Source organism: Echeneis naucrates, chromosome 13 (genome assembly GCF_900963305.1).
Source record: "Echeneis naucrates chromosome 13, fEcheNa1.1, whole genome shotgun sequence".
NCBI classification, from domain to species: domain Eukaryota; kingdom Metazoa; phylum Chordata; class Actinopteri; order Carangiformes; family Echeneidae; genus Echeneis; species Echeneis naucrates.
The window spans coordinates 16,520,642-16,538,280 of NC_042523.1; the positions used below are offsets into that span (position 1 = coordinate 16,520,642).

The 17,639-nt window shown below is 39.9% G+C and overlaps 1 protein-coding gene across 1 annotated transcript in view; it reads right to left on the bottom strand.

The window, feature by feature from the left end:
• The window catches only part of pde2a (phosphodiesterase 2A), an 86,795-nt gene that overhangs the window by 12,813 nt on the left and 56,343 nt on the right, over positions 1-17,639 (bottom strand). The window contains exons 3-13 of the mRNA XM_029518356.1: positions 12,621-12,710; positions 12,323-12,411; positions 8,433-8,542; positions 7,425-7,480; positions 7,120-7,179; positions 6,363-6,519; positions 5,626-5,678; positions 3,298-3,372; positions 2,989-3,030; positions 2,327-2,395; positions 2,111-2,241 (exon numbers count right to left, since the gene is read on the bottom strand). Coding sequence (XP_029374216.1) covers positions 2,111-2,241; positions 2,327-2,395; positions 2,989-3,030; positions 3,298-3,372; positions 5,626-5,678; positions 6,363-6,519; positions 7,120-7,179; positions 7,425-7,480; positions 8,433-8,542; positions 12,323-12,411; positions 12,621-12,710 — 932 coding nt within the window. The remainder of the gene's footprint in view (positions 1-2,110; positions 2,242-2,326; positions 2,396-2,988; positions 3,031-3,297; positions 3,373-5,625; positions 5,679-6,362; positions 6,520-7,119; positions 7,180-7,424; positions 7,481-8,432; positions 8,543-12,322; positions 12,412-12,620; positions 12,711-17,639) is intronic.

Sequence of the window (17,639 nt, forward strand, 5' to 3'; positions counted from 1 at the left end):
ACATCACATAGTCATGTTCAGATATTATGTGTGCTATGGTGTTGCTACAGTGATGCGCTTCAAAAGAGACTTCTAGCTGCTTTTCATTTTGGACTGGCATTGTCACAGGCTTTGGAAAACTCATTAACTTCTTCCACCACCGCATTTTCTAGATCAATCATCAAAAGCAAATTTTACAAAAAGCAAAGTTGAATAAATATCAACTAATAACAGAAAATTAGAACTGAAGTTACTTGGGAGTCTAAGTGACTGAAAATTAAAGACTGAACTTAATTTCACTTTCCTGCCAGGACTGAAAGCTCTGCTGAAATTAAATAATGTGTGAACATGACAGCATTAATCAGGTAAACAAAGACAGATAAATGAAATTGTCTGCAGTGAAAATGGAGATGCCAGTAATTGCCTGCAGTTATCGCCATTTGACCACAGGGGGCAGTGGCACATTATTATGTCGCTGTTAGGAGCAGTGAATATTTGCTAAGGCTGTCTTGCCTTGAGCTTGATATGTAGGTATTCCAGCAAAGGGGGCAGAATTTGTACCAAGCTTGGAAGAGGCCTGGGAATCTTGACTAAGGTCACTTTCCACAAGAAATACAAATCATGGGCTGGGGAGTCATTTTCTGTGGTATCTGTTTTTTTTCTACCACATTAAAAATAAGGATCCATTCCTGCAGCTAGAACAAAAACCAGCACGGGTGAAAGACCCAGTTTCAACAAAGAAACAGGTATTTATGAAAGAGCTTGTGACTAATATGCATGGACTCTGCGTTGTCTTGTGACTCTGATATGATCTGATATTATTCCATTCTTTCACCTTATTGTGCTCTCTGAATCAGACCTCTGCATAACTAAAGCCTCCATTATGTTTGCAATCGTGTGCGTTGTGTGTAGTAGTCTCATCTGCTGGCAGCAAAACTGAGTTATGGACCTGTTGCTGGTGTCACAATACATTTTTTTTTACACCTGTGGTCTTTGGATAAGAGGATCCATTTTGAAGTGTGGCAAAGAGAAGTTTCAGCAAATCCCCCATTTGAATCAGAAATGTTTTATCATAAATGCACATGAATATGCACTTGATACGAGTGGAGATGGATCTTTAAGCTATATGTCTGCTAAAAATCTGTATGACTAAGCTCAACCCATAGGATAGATTTATCTCATTTTATGTGCGATTGTGACCATAATCCTGCTGCGGTTACCATGGTAATGAGAAGCCAGCTCTGCCATCAGTGCGACTTGCAGAGGGAGAAATTATTGGACATGATCCCTTCTCATCTATTTTAGTCTTCTGAGAGAAGCCATTCAAAGGAAAGGGATTGTCTGGGCGCATGCATGTGTGTGGGTTAGGGTTAGGGTTAGTGCGCACTTGAGTCATGTGTAAAGTATGAAAATAACACCAAGTTTTCCCACACCAAAATATATGTTGAGACAGACTGCTTGAAAAGTGGAGAGAGAGAGAAGGATGGTGGATATAAAAGCACATTTAAGATCAACACGTCAGTGATAGTAATATTAAAAAGAATATAAATCATGCAAAATAATCTTTCCCACACTTTCAAACTGTTCTTCCCAGACATGGGCGTCTGCATTCAGGAGATAGCGGTGTAGCTTCAGGCAGCATACACACACAAACAAATAAAAGCCAAGACATTGTGCCAAACCCAGCAGCCAAGCTACCCGCTGCTGTTACACTCATGACCTGTCTCCAGATCATCACATAGCCATCTGCATGGTCACAGACACAACACAACAAATCTCAGCTGTTCAGAGCTCAACCAATCAGGCTGCCCCAACATTACCGTAAGCCGCTGTCAGATGCATCTTCGTATCTACTACAAGTCAGTGATTTGGGATTTCAAAAAGCTAAAGAGTTGTCACATTGACAATCCAGGATTTTAAATATACTCCAGTAATATGCATCAGTGAGTGAGTCACTGTGATTTCTGAACAGCTACTGTGTTCAAAGCAGAATTCAGTAGTGTCTCTCAGCATGTGATGTTTTACTGTGACCTTATGATTTATAGTAAGAGCAGGAAAACACAGCACATGACCTACAACAAGAAAAAGGTTAATAATATATTACAGTTTGAACAATGTCTTGCATACGTACCTTTGACCACCCTGCTTGTTAAAGGCGCATGCTAGAGCCACCACCTGACCAGTGGCTCTGCTGACCACAGGGACACAGAGCATAGAGGAGATCTCACAGCCTAACATACTGGACAGCTGCCTACGCTCCTCCTGACGGGAAGAGAGGCAGAATGATTAGATGGATGGACGGACAGACGGATGGATGGATGGATGGATAGTTAGATAGGATTCTTACAGCACTAATGTCCTGAAGAGTAATTGACTTCTTCTTCTCAACAACCTGACCAAAACGCCCAAACATCAGCTGAACAGACAATAAAAAAAGGAGAGAAGGAATTGGAGTGAAAGGGGGTAAACAAAAACAGTGTAAGGAGGGCAAAAAGACAGAAAGGAAACAGAATAGTTGCAAGAGTCCCCAGAGATGTGTATGGGGCAAAAATATATAAATAAAGGCTGTTTATTCTGTGGGATGTCTGTTACCTCACTTTTTCAATTAGAAAAAATAACCTATTAAGGGTGTGTTTTCTGTGCACTGATATATCTCTACATCATCTGTTATTAAGATTGCACACATCATTAGTCTGCTAAAAATGCTACGTCTGCATCACAACCAGGGAAAGGGGACTAAAGCAACCCAAAGGAAATGATTACTTCTTCATAATAACCACTGCCACGGACTATATAGATTACATGCGTGAGATGTATTCTTTCATGTCAGTAAAGAAACCTTAGGGTTACCACATTTACATCAAAAGTGCAAGGAAATAATAAGAAGTAAATGAAACATTGAACAATTAAATGCAGGAATGAACACAATCTGAAAAATAAATACAGCTGTTAAAAAATTATTATTATTATTATTATTATTAAGAGGAAGAAGAAGAAGAAATGACTTACTGGGAAGCTGATTTCCTCTTCCAGGACTTTGTCTCCAACAACCTTACAGTCACAAATGTTAAAGATAACTGGTTATTCGAATGTTTATGTCCAAGTTAGTCTTTGAAAAGTAAAAATAGTGGCTCTGTGTATGTGTGGTAAGAAAAAGTTTGGTAGATGAAAAGAACATCTGTGAGAGGCAACAATATGTATGTTTTTGTGTATTTCAGACAGAGATTATTGTAACAAAAGTATATGAGATTGATTTGGAAATGGAGAGAATTTTAAAAGTTTGTTCATGTATCTCCTCACAAAAGCCAAAGTGTTTACCTGACAAAACAGCTGGTGGTTGTCCTCAGACACCAGCAGCAAACAGCAACACTGCGACTTAGTTTGCTGCTGCAGCTAAAGGAGAAGAGAAACACAACATCAGTCCTGATATAAACTCAGAAAAATGTTCTTTGCTCAAATAGTTTTTAAAGCCTCAATTTATGATTCCTCAGAGCGTAGCCTTAAATTGAAGATGAGATAAGAAATCAGTAGACAATTGAAAATGGCCCAGGCGCAGATAGGGCAAGGATTTCATATTAACTGTCCTGCAGTAATTTATAATTGAAGATCTAGATTTAAAAACATGATACCAGTTACCATAATTCACAGAATATATTATCAAAATACCGAACATTACAAAATCTAGAGTTTTTTTATGATTAAAGCATTGTGTGAAGGTATGAAACTGTATAATAAATGCAAATTACAGTATTCAGCGAACAATGATTTTCTAAAATGGACATACATTTTTTTTCTTTTTGAATTTCCACTCCATTGTACTAAGTTATCATTTTGGCATTGTATTCATCTTGTAAAGTACCAAGCTGTGGTATTTTTCACGATATAAATGTTTTCTGTCTATTTATCAAACTTAAATCCATAACACAAGCCTTTGTGTTTATAAAAGGTAAGCTTTTGCATTCAACACCTCTGCTGGTGTGTTCTCGAAGAACTACAGGGTTGCAAACGATATCCTGCTGTGGTCTGTGATGGAAAACATTTCATTCACATTCATAGCCTGAAATATACTCTGAGGTACAAATGTACACACCTTCATGGACACTGAAACAAATGCTGTAGGTACATAAGAATATACATGAACATGCATAGATGTTCAGACACCCACACATGGTTATACGTAAGAGCAGCATCACACAATATTAGTCTCTGTAATCCACAGAGCTGGAAGGAGAACAACCAGGACAGGAATAAACACCAGGCTCTGCCAAGATGCTCGCCTCTCCATAACACACGCAAACACTTACCATCCGCACACATGTATATAGATATGTTGTTGCACCCATGTATGATAATAAGGCCCTCCACCCCCTTTTTCCCAAATACTGTTAATCCCATAAGAACCGCCCCAAGCACTCCCCACCAAAGTGAGAGTTATTCAGAAGCAACAATTTAATGCTGCTTTTACTACAACGCCCCCAACTCAACCCTACCCCTACCACCCCTCCTTTTTATTAGTCTAACAATGAATAGGCTAAAAAAACCATGGAGGATTCAAAAGACATTTTAAACCCCTGCAGCTTTTTGCACCAGCTCAGCCTCTCCTTTGCTTCAAATATAGGAAAAAAAAAACAACCCGACAAGAACAGGTTTGGAGGCACCAAAGGCTGAGTGAGGCTTTACACACAGCTTGCACTGCTGCAACCGTGTTGTTTGACCTCAGTTTCACATTGGTTCAAAAGCTTTTTCCTGAAAGGCATGTGGTTTTGTAGTGTGAAAGGATGCTGATCCCTGTAGTTAGAGGGAGTCCTTCCTTCGATACCTACTACAGAAGACGAAAGCAGATTACACATGGGTTTGTAATAAGTAATAATTTAGTATTAAAAAAAATGTACATTTAAAGGAGAAGGTTTTTAAAATGCAAAAGGGCTTTGTAGAATCTGATTTTCTTTTGATTATATTTTATAATCATTAATGTTTAAAAATCAGCCTTGTATGTTGCTTAATAATCAAGGTAAACCCGAGCAAAATTTCCACACTTTTTGTTTTTCGGATAAAAAAATAATGGGGATTGGTGATAATCTGCCAGAGATTAAAACATTTTGAATGTCTGACTTTTCAAAACTGGAATCTATGAATTATAGGCTGCATCAAATCATATTATTATTGTTAACAAACCACAGAAGACAAAGAGAAACAGGCAACAAGTAAACAGCTATAATTGGCAAGCTTTATATATAACACAAGTGTTATACATTAAGAATATAAACTTCCTGTTTTATTAAAAATATATAAGACACTGGTAGAATTAAAATATTTAAAAGTATGCTGATATTTTGACAGACTGAGGCTCTTTGATAAAAAGCAGTATAACCTTGAAAGCACTATCGATCTTCTGGTCTATACTCCTCTACCTCATATTTTTTTTATGTGTGAATAATTTCATACGTTAAAATTATTATCAGATTTTTTTCCATTCTGTTCTTGAAGCCCGATATCTGGTGAAGTAATTGCATGATAAAATGCCTCTGGTGTGAGTACTGACAGGAAGAGGGGAATAAGTCACCAGGAAGGATTATGTGGCTTGCTTGTACTGATGGTTTTTAACTGTGTGTATGTGGGAGTGTATGAGTGATCTCAACCACTTACATAATTGATGACTTTGAGCTGGAGAGAGGCTGCATCAAGGTCATAGAGCTCACCTGAAAGAGACAATGGAGAGCAAGAGAGACAGGGAGTGATGGGAGTAAAAACCAGAGGGAGCTAAGGCAGATTGGAGTTAAGGAAGGAAGTGAATGCAGAGCATGTACGCAAGTGGACGGAAAGAAATCTGTGAAGGGATGCACTGAGACAGCAAGGTTGTGGAAGGGTGAATGGGAACCAGCTAACAGGGGGACTAATAATAATGACAAGACAAGAGATGGAGGGATGCCTGGACTACAGATGAAGACAGAAGGAAAGAGCTGGACAGAGAAGCAGAAAGGCTGGAAAACACAGAGGAGACTGAAGGCAGCTAGCAGGGCATAAACAACACTGCTCTATATGTATATGCGTAGGAACATTAGCCAGTCCACTTCCATTATGCATGAGATTTTTAACAGTATTTTTGCTCAGCACTCTTGTTTTCACACAGGAGCTATCACACATTCTTTTTGTCAGTGACAAAGTCCATCTAAATTCATGGAGCTTTTTTTCTGGATGGGTTTATTCCAATAACATACCCTGCCTCTCATATACCAGATTGTTTGTGTGTATGAGGTGCAGGAAATATAGGAATTGTGTGAGTGAATGTGAAAGAATTGTAGGGAGAATTGTAGGCGATATGAAGCATGATTTTGCATATTTTGCACAGTATGTGTGTTCGTGTGTGTGTGTATGGGCATTACCACAGAGTTGGAGAATGTTACGGTCCAGCTCACAGTAGTCCTGTTCTGAGACGTTGAGGTGCAGCAGCGCATTGTGGGACTGTATGAGTGAGGGGCTGAGTGGAGGCCTCTGGTAGGATGCCTGAACAGCCTGGACTCGCACACATGCCACTGAAGCCTGGGATGTCACGCAGGCACAGACATATAGAGATGCTCCTCAGACTAATGGCTGTTTGATGTCATTTTATTTTCATCTATCAAGCACAACATATATGAACCAAAAGGTCATGTAGGTAAACATCTCACGCATCATCATGCAGAAATTCTCGCTGGGCTTGTGTGCAACAATGCACAGAATTCTGCAGACATATGTTGACCAACAGCAGGCAGACATATTTGAATATATCCGGTAAAGAGACTTTCTGATCTTACCAACAGGGGGTTATTTTAGCTATTTTATATCATCAGCTCACTGTGCATTCACTTTGTTGTTTGTGTGTGAAACTCTTAGTTCCGCATTTTCTCTACATTTAGATGCTGCATCTTTTCAAAGTCATCTGTGTTTCTGCTTCTATTTAACTCTTTGACATCATCATAGATTCTGCTTCCTTAGAGACTGCTTTATCCCTTCTGTAAAATACCATGGAGATGGCCTTTGTGCAGAAAGGTGCTGCCTGAACGAAGACTGAATTCTTCCACGGAGACAGCTTTTGCTGCTGAGTTATTTTTCATTACTTTTATAAAACAAACAGGACAGACAGAAAAAGAGGAAGCTTACATGTTTTTCCAGCACGTTAAGATGCAGTTCATCTTGATCAGATAATGGATTACAGCCCACCTGGAACACACAGACACATCAGTCCACTTCACTGCATTGACTCCTGCAGGCTGAAGCTGTTTGTGGAGTTCATTTAATTAACGTTACAAAATGAATAAAATGAATGTATGTTTGTTTTTAGGCCACAAACATACATATTTTAAATAATAAGGAAGCCATTGTGTAAGCAATGGTAACTTAATCATTATATTGGTTCATATATTTTATTTTAACGCTTCTGGGTCTGCTTGAAAGCAACAACTCACCAATAAGACAGCAATGGCCTTGTCCTGTTGCTGGTCCAAGATAGGAATGACGACAGCTGTCACAAGGAAAGAAACAGACCAAGAAAGAAATAAAGAGAGGGAAAGAGAAAAAGGATTCATAATGTTCTTTTGTATCATTGTCCTTGCCTCTTATTTCCTCTTTCTTTGTGTTCAAATACTAATAGATATTTTCAAGTGAATTAAACATTGAACAAAAAATAAACAAAGAAAAGAAAACAAATCAACATCATGTCCTTTCATAACACTGTTTCTTTTTTTCTTTCATTTTGGTTTTTTTTTTTTGCCTTTTCCATCGATGTGGAGCAGATTGCTACTGCAGAACCTTGCAAACAAAAATAGGTTTGCTGATGGACTATTGTTGTTTTCGTAAAAAGCAGGCAAAAAGACAAAAGAAAACAAAGCAAAACACGAAACATGCAGAATGATGTGTTTGCAGCTTTGGAATCTTTGACTAACAGTTATTTTTGCATTATTATTGAATGTTTAGTGCTATTTATTGATCCACAGGGTGCTGGGCAGTGAGGCAAAACATCTCAATGATTACATCCCTCAAGTTTACTCTCTCATATCTGCTTTTAGATACAAAAATGTAAATTTGAAAAGCAAAGTAGAGGCCATTCATTCTACTCGTTTGAACTGTGGCATGTTTTTTCTTTTCTTTCCTCATCATAGACCTTTATTGGTCCCCTGTCCAATTTTGTTGCCCACACAGCTCTATCTCTCCCTCACTTCACTATCTCTCTCTCCACTTCCATTCTTTTTATCCCATGTTCTCACATCTCTCCGCTCCTCTGCCTGCATAAGTGTATGCTCACACATCCTCAAACAAGCATGCATGCACACAGATACACACACACACACACACACACACACACACACACACAGACAGACACAGTTGCTGTTCCATTTGTCTGTCAATGAGCATCATTCAAGAACTTGCCGCACACATTCACATACACACGCACTTGCACACGCATATAAACAAACCTCTTCTGTGTGCCGATAACGGTGCCGCAAGGCAGATTCTGTATTTTTCTGGCAGTTCGGATGAAGGAAGGCCGGGACACTGACATCTCTTCAGCTGGTCTGCGATACTCCTAAAATGGGCAAATAAAAGAGTTGAGATTGACAGAGGTTCAAGAATAACTTGTTTCAGCACATTAGCCCAAGTGAGAGACACAAAGAGACATTCTGACAGATACTGAAGAGACAAGGAGGGAGAGAGGATTTGGAAAAGGATTGCCAGCATTACAAAAACAGACAGGCAAACAAACACAATAAAAATCATGAATAATACTATTTTTAATTGTGAAATTACCCATTACAGCTGTGTGTGTGTGTGTGTGTGCGTGTTGGCCAGGTGTGGAGCCAAGTTTGATGATGGTAATAATGTGGTTCTTTATGTATGTGTTACATTTGATACAAAGAGCAGCTTTATTCTACTAAAATTTTCAGATGAAAATTTGTTTTTGGACTGACTGCTGCAACAGCACCGTGCTGGATCTCCGTGAGTGTCGTTAGACTGCTATTAAAAAAACAAACCTGTTGATGCCGGATATTGTCCGGTTGGAGGAGTCAATTGAGTTTGCATGTCAACAGAATGAGACTAATGCAGCTTTCCCTCTCCACCAAACTAACATCAGACAATCAGCAGGGGTGGACAGTAACAAAGTAACTTTACTTGAGTACTGTACTGAACCACAGTCTTTGAGTATCTGTACTTGAGTATTATTTTTGAGGGATACTTTTACTTTCACTACATTTGAAGGACAAATATTGGACTTTTTACTCCACTACATTCCTATTGATGCTCTCCTTACTCGCTACTTTTGCGCTAGTCTAACATTACTCCTTCATTTTTAATTGTATTTTTATTTTTATTTCTTTGTAACACGCACCCCTCTGTGTGTGTTTCAGGTAAGAATATGGCCACGATGTATAATACTCATCCTACCTGGATTATTTCTCCACAACAATCGGCTGATTCTTCATCATACATCGTGGCCGTATTATTACCTGAACACGCATTAGCTTGTAGCCGGTGTTTGGATGTCTTCTGTGGACATCACTAACAACACAACACAGCACGGTCCAACTCCTCATTACTCACAGCTGAATACAGGTCTAAAAAAACATTAACAACGAGTAATGTCCCGGTCCTTGTGTGTGTTGTTGTATCTGAAGCGGTGGAGTACTTCTTCTAAATCTGCGTCAATATCTTTGTATGGAAATAACTCCAACAACTTAAATAAATCCCCCACCAGGACCCTCCCGTGTCTCTCTCTCTGTTACCTGACTGCAGCTGCAGCCCTCTCCTCTCCGTCTCTTCCTTTCTGATGGAGCTACCAAACTCAGCTGTTTCTGTCTAAGATAACGTTTTGTGTCGGGCTTTAGTACAAGCTAGGCTAATAGGCGTTAGCATCGGAGCTGGCCAGTTATCTTAAGTTACAAGCTAACTGCGCTGTTTCTTACCTTGCTCTGCCTTTCTCGTCCCAGCTTCCCCGTCATCGCCCTTTTAAAGTATTTGTTTAAATTTTCTTACCCTCTTTTCTTTTCCTTTCTGATCACCGGACTGATGGTGACTGGATTTTCCTACCGAACTTCAGACAACAGAAAACAGCCTGGCATAGCAACAGTAACCAAGGGGGGCGGGGCTAAGAGAAGGCTCGGTGGCCAAACCATTTGTTGGGGGGGGGGGGGGGGGTCAATTAGGTCAATTTATACTCAACATAGAAATAAAAAAAAGACACAAATCAGCCAGTGCCAAGAAAAACAATAATGTTATTTCACATCAATGTACACATATGACACTCTATGTATTAGACAATGTGACCATAGACGGTAACAGCAGTTTGCTGTAACTACGGCTCAAACTGTATCACAGATAACAGAACTGAGGGGGGTGGAGATGTGTGCACTGCTGGCCAGTGGCAAGAGTTAGCAGCAGCAGCAAAGAGTGTTTAAATATACAACTCAGGTACAGTGATGAGTGTGTGTGTGTGTGTGCGTGTGTAGGTGAGTAGCTGGTGGTCACAGAAATTGGCAGATGGCTAATTGATCTCGGTAGTGTTAATAACATCATGTTTGTGCCTGATTCTGTCTTTCCTGCTGTTTGCCGTTTGGAGTAATTATGGTTTAGTTTTGCCTTTACAGCCGACCGAGCTGTGAAACTTTGCCCATATGTTTGTTCAGTCATGCATTGCATTGAAGGGAATTACAGTACTTCTATAATTACACTATCTCCTCATGCACAACACTTTTAAGGAGTGCTGGACTCAGTTTCATGCTTGGGCGGTCACCGATATGATTTACATGTACATATACATTTTGTTGCTGTGAATTTTATGTAAACTTCTTGTGTTTCTGGAGTCAAATGAATTCAAGGTCAAAACTGCACATTATTAATATCAAATGAATGTGGTCAAAACAACACGAAACATAATCGCATAATCTTACCATTGATCATTTGTATCCTGCTGTTAATCTGCCAAAGGTTAGCATCAAGGCTAAAATACTATTCCTCCTTTTTATGAAATTATGAAAAAGTTCAGTGAAAATAAGACTAACCTTGAAATGTATTGGAAAAATTGTGCAACTCAATAGTGTGTCACTGTTTTCTATGTATTTCAAACTTGGGTTTTGGTCAATAATTGTTTAGGAGACGTCAGTTATCTTGTACATACGAACAAGTTTAATGGATAAAAATGAAGTAAGATGCCTTTGCCTACCTTGTTTTATTCTCTATCAAGGTCCAGTTATTGCGTGTATTAGAAAGTTGACTGGAATGAAACATGACCTTCTGGCTCTCAGAAGGCCAGAAGAAGTGAGTATGTGTGTGGGTGTTTGTGTTTGTTTGTGAATGTGTGTTTCAATGCCAAGGTCTTGATAACAGGGTTGTATAAGCAGGTGAATTGGAGAGAGAAAAGTAACAAAGTGCCCTGTAGCTCTTTTAATATCCCCACTGCCTCAAGCCTTTATGCGGCCCTGACAAATGTATTTGTAAGTGCCCTAGGTTGCATGTGTGAGTATGTGCATGTGTGTGTGCATGCTCTGTGCCGTGTGTCTTTGTATGTTAGTGCATGCACAAGCATGTGTGTGTGAACTCGTGTTTGTGTGGCAATGAGTTGTTGGGAAAAGGCTTCTTGTCTGACAAACAGACAGTTTCATTAATAATGTAGTGTTGGTTTTTGGCAGTGTCTGTGTAGCAGTTGTGGTCGCACATGGGGTTGTCTAGCTTCAGAGAGCACTTAAGAGAGGAGAGGATTGCCATGTCTCTATGCAGGACCCCAGGCACTGTCACCTCGGCTATTAGCCCTGCAATGCTTCCACGGGGAGAGGGATTGAAGGTGAGAGATAAAGAGGAGCATTGAGGAGAGGGACTGGAAAGAGGGGGGGTGACCCCTCTAGAGAGACAGAGCCACTGCTGGCTTAGTGCTTCATTGCTCTTGGGGGATCAAGCAAGCTGAGAGGGGAAAAAAGGGTTAAGACAGACTGATGCAGTGAAGTAGGAAGGTTGTGGCAGGTGGGGTGGAGTAAGAGCTTTAATGAGAAAGCAAGAGAGATAGGTAATGGATGAGAAAGAGGTGGTAAGAATGAGAGGATAAAGCGGGATAAAGCGGTCCACCTTGTTTCTCCATGATGAGATCTCCCTCTCAGTGATACTCCTGTCTCTATGTTGATGATGAGATTTTGGGCTGAGTAGCTCAGATTCATTCAGGTGACACCTGCTTTTCACACAGAGAATCAGCCGTCTGTGTCCCTGCTCTTCATCATTCCCTTGTTCTGTTGCTTTTCTGGGCATCACTGAGAGGAAACATCTGCATCGTGTTGCATGGGGGGACAAACACACATACACACACACGCGCACACACACACACCTGATCTTTCCCTCCAGTTGCAGCTCATGTGGCGGGTCGTCAGATAGTAGTCTCAAGTCTCCCTCCAGCATGTAGACACATACACACTCCTAGAAAATAAAACACACAGATTGCAATATTTACCAGACATTTGAAATCAATGAGATTCGAGTCTCATCCATTTTCAACAGTGCTGAGGTCTGTGTTCTTCAGGTCTTATGTCTGCACATTTAGCTCGACAACATAGATAGGGAAGCTTTTTCTTTTCAGATCAGGAGATCTCCAATACATTCAACTGTGTGTGTTTGCATTAAAATACCGTGCTGGGTAGCAGCTCCTGTACACTGTCTCGAAGAGCCACTCGTAGCGAGCGTGCGTCAACAACTGCTGCCAGCCGCAGCAAGGCATCCTGGGGAGGGAAAAAAAAGATGCTCTCATGTTTGTTTGGTTGTTTGTTTATGATCCCATTGCGCATCTCTAAAAACCTGATGCCAAGGCTATAATTTAATTGTTTTCTTGAGGGGTACAATGTTTATGGTGCAACAATTCTTCCCCCGATATTTAGCTTGGCAGGCTGCAAAGGCCTCTGAAACAATATTAAAACTGTGCCACACTCTGTAAACACACAGCAATCTGTGCTTGCTGGAGAGATGAGCCAGGCACTTGAAAATGAACTGAACTCAGGCGTTGTCAAGGATTACTGGAGTTAGTTTTGCACCTCAGGACACTTGATGTTTTATTTCTGCACAGTGAAAACCAAACACTTGACAATTCATTTGCTGCATTCATTAGGCGAGGAGAGGCAGATTATTTGGAAAATGAAAGAGCGCATGTCTGTACCACTGGCAAATATCTAATAGCTAACAAATCAAATATCTCCTCTCCTCTCTGATGCTTTTCTTTGAAGCTTGATAGAAGCACTTAACTGAGAGAAAAGTACTTGAAAATACAGTGGTTATCTTAATTACAGGCTGCCACGGATCAGTTTGATGAAATTTAACAAGAGTCAATCTATTTTTAATCACTTTTGACTGATGAATCACATTTCCACGTCAGAACTCAGCACATCCACAAATCTTAAAAGAAGATACTCATAAAAGGTCACATCCATGTCTAAACTAATGAGAAGGAAGTGACCCCACTAGAGAAACGAACAACTTCAGTTCAGAGTTGTTCTGAATGAACACATGAAGAAAGGGTGATAAGCCTGGCATTGTAATGAAGGCTGGGGAAGGATGAAACTACAAATGGAAGTAATGCTTCTGTTTTCCTGAAAAAGTCACAGGAGCTGAAAAGAAGAGGGTTTGACAGAGAAGTTCATAAACTGTTTGTGTTTTTCCCTTTGCACTGCTAGGCAGGTGGACATGCTCATCCAATTATCAGTTTTGGAAAGAAGAAATTGCAGAACCAGAGAAAAAACAACAACAACAAACTTTTCCCACCTTACTTTTTTACTTTACTGTCAGAAAGATGTAGTGGGAAGGTGTTTCAGACGCTATCTGATCCTCCAATAAACACTCCATACTAATGTTTTAAAAGGGACTGAAAAGAGTTTGTTTCTTTTGGCACTTGCCCAAAGGCAATTTGATAAAAAATGGGAGATTGGGAAACAGGGTTGAGAAGTACACAAAGAGAAAAACAGGAGTGCTGATCTGAAGTAACAGGGGAGCTTATACTTTGTTTTTATTTTCATTCAAGATTGAGTTTGTGCCTCAACCTTTTTTTTTTTTTTACATTTTCACCTTTCACATTACAAATACAAATGGGCTCACAGAACCACATCGTCTCACTGCTGCAACTTCATGAGAGGAGGGCTTCTTACATCCAGTGAGACAGTGATAAACTCATACCATAAGGATATTACTCTCTGTGTGCAGTCTACTTAAGTCCCTACCAGTTACAGTTATCATGCTGCATTATTATTACATTCAAAGAAGAATCTCGGTGGGAATTCACAATCTGATCAAAGTGTAGAAAAACACTAGATGAAGTCACAGAGGCTAAACACTCTCGCTGCTGTTAAAACTGCGAACTGGAGAGAGGAGATTATCATGTTGAAAATATTGCCTGTGACTGCCAGTGCACCATCTTCCAGTTTGAGACAAAGCTGTTAGTCACACAACACAACTGAAACAACGAGTATCTTGTATGTGTTTTCATGGGCACAATACTACAAAGGTATTTTACAGGTTGCATCTAAGGGGGCGGGGGGTCTCTGAGTTCTACTGGGGGTGCTTTCTGTCACCTTCTGTTTTACTTGTCTTTTTTTTTTCTTCTTTTCAATGCCTCTTCTTCTGCCTCTTTCTCTGCCATTTCTCACTCAGGTTCTGTCTCGCTTTTTGATCGACAGCAAACACACATACCAAGGTAGATGATGGCAAAGGAGAAAGAGGAGTGGCTGGTTCTGGTGGGAAAGTGATTGTGTGTTTGTGTGGTGTGGATGTTGGTTGGGCAAAAGGATGTCAGGAAGGAAAGGAATAGAAACGAGGAAAGGGGAAAGGCAGACAGAGGGAGGTCTTGCCACGCCTGGGCACTCAGTGCTGGTTATTACATATGATTAGATATGATTAAATGTGATTTGCTTTGATCACTCAATCAGCCTGCCAGAGTGCTGTTGTAATGAAGCTGGAGCCAGACCATGTGTGTGCGTCTGTGTGTGTGTTTGTGTGAAAGAAGTTGAATGCACTGCATCTTAGGGCGTAGTTTTTATGATGTTTGTGCAAATTTCAACGAGTCAGGTTTGCTCGAATGGAGATCTGCACAGCAGATGGACAAAAACTGTTTCTGGCTCCCCGAACTCCCCCCGCTGCTCTTAAAAACTTTGTACAATGACAATAAAGGCTATTCATTCATTCATATGCCTTGGTAATTGTCAGACTCATTTTTTTTGACCTTTCACAATCATTTCTGGCAATAAATCTCAAACCGGCTCTTATATTTAATGAAGCATGTGCATGATTTTTTTAGCTTATAAAAATAACTAGAGCTCAGACGTTTACAAGAACCACACTCCCTATTTTTGCTTAATGAATTTTTATTTTAACATGATTCTTTTTTTTTTTCTTTTTACCATTTTATCTTGAAATCTGCTTTTATCATTAATTTAGTTACTTTCAAGTGAAAGTCCATTGTCTCAAAAAATGAAAGGCTTTCAGCAATAAAAATTAAGATCTTTTGTTATTAATAGAGCAATGTACTTCAGAGATAATCCTGAGCTGCTTTTTTTTTTTTTTTTTGGGACCTTCCCAACAAGAAAAACGGCACACAACAAATTGTTAGCCAGTTCAAAACTGAAGTGTATCACTCTCCAAAATATGTCTGGATACAGCAACATGATTTCATTACTCAAGCACTGTTTGTTTTGCTCTAATGTTATTTCAGTTTACGTGAATTTGGCCAAAGCTTTTATCTGAATTGATTCGATAAATCCCTATCGAAGACCGTTTTTTTTTTTTTTTTCCAAAGGAAACATCAGCCCAGAGGACTGAGATAACAGACCCAAAACAGCATGACAGGACAATGTGAAGGGCCATTATCATAATAGTGCATACGCATTATCTGGATTTAATTATTTTGATTCAGTATTGTGAATACAAAATTATAGATTCCATATTCATCATATGAATAATTTTTATTCATTTAATTGCTGCAATTCACTATTTATTACAGCAATACACCCACCTGACATGACATTTAATGTCCTGCTTGAAATGTCACATTTTTGTACACATAAAAGTAAAGGGCTTCCATCGCTCTTATTTTACCCCTTTCATCCCACCTTTCCTCCACACCTTTCTAACTTTGATCTCTGGATCATTGTAGTTGGATTTTACATGGGTGATGGGGTTTCTGCTGCTGCTCCCTTGACTCCTCCTTCCATAAGGGTGTAGTCTCTGCTGGGGTCTTTGTCACCTGGTACAGTCTGATGTTCGCAATCAGCACAACCAAACACAAATGCAGCCCTGTTTGACATGCATGCACGCATATTTCTCTTGTCTTTTGTAAGATACAGCTGCACTGGCATCAAAACTATTCAATTCATAATCAAACTCAGTGGCTGATCTGTTTACCATCTGACATTTTGCACGTCATGCTGTTTCCCAGGAAAATTATTATCTTGAAATAGCGATCAAGACGACAATTAGCACTAATATGGTATAATTACACTAAATATGATGATCAATGGGCAGCACAGCGGGTGTAGTGGTTAGTGCTGCTGCCCCACAATAAGAAGGTTGCTGGTTCAGTTCCTGGCCCTGGGTCCTTTCTGTGTGGAGTTTGCATGTTCTCCCTGTGTCTGCGTGGTTTCCTCTGGGTATTCTGGCTTCCTCCCACCGTCCAAAGACACCAAAGTATGTTTCCTCTCCTGCAAAAGCTACAGTCTGTTTGCTCTTCAAGAGGACACTTGAGTCTTAAAATCGTGGTCCCGCTGCATGCTGCCGATATAAGAAAGCGAGATTGTGGCGGTCAGCCCACAAAGGTATACAGTATTGCTATGGAAATGAGATTCTAGTAAAGCAAGATTTTACTATTGAGCATAAAATTGCTGAACTGCTCATAATTATAAAGAGAGAAAAAATATGCAGGACCTTGTCATTCAGAATTTTCTCCTGAACCAGCATACATAAATCAGTGTTAATAGAGAGGCAGGCAGACATTTGGAGCACAACTCCAGGAGGACAACTCACTGAAAAGTTTAATTAAGTCTACATGGACAGGGCTGTAGCTGGCAGGATAAAGCCAAATCAGCTTTCCATAATGCTGAGATAATTTGAGCAGAGCTATGCTAGATAATACTTGTACCTTCTTTTCAAGGCTTATTTTAGCCTGCTTTGGTAGCCTGGTGAGCTGGGATTCCTTTTGGCACATTGACCAATGCCACGAGTAGCATATTGTTTGAAGCTGAACTTCTATATGAAAGGCGAGATTTCCTGATAGTGTTGGATTTGTGCATAATTTATATCCTGTAGCATTTCCATTTGATAAAAACAAACTTAATACCTACAGCTATTTGATCAAGCTGTGTAAATTAGATCTTGTGCTCACATTTTTTTTGCTCAAATGGTGGAAGTGTAATTGCATACATTTTTATAAGGTTGTATGTGCTGATAAAGGATCTGTTCTCCAAGGGGCTCTTCGTATGAATCTGGAAACATCAGCAGTTACTAAGAGGTTGATTTAAGCCCCTGAGGATCCCAACAGTGAGATATGGAATGTGGTTGATTTGAGATGCAAGAAAATGGTCCTGCTAATATATTCGCAGAGCAAGAAAGAAGGGTTAGCTTGTGGTGATGTAGCAAGAAGGCAGCACAACCAGCCAACGGCCATGTGGCAGATA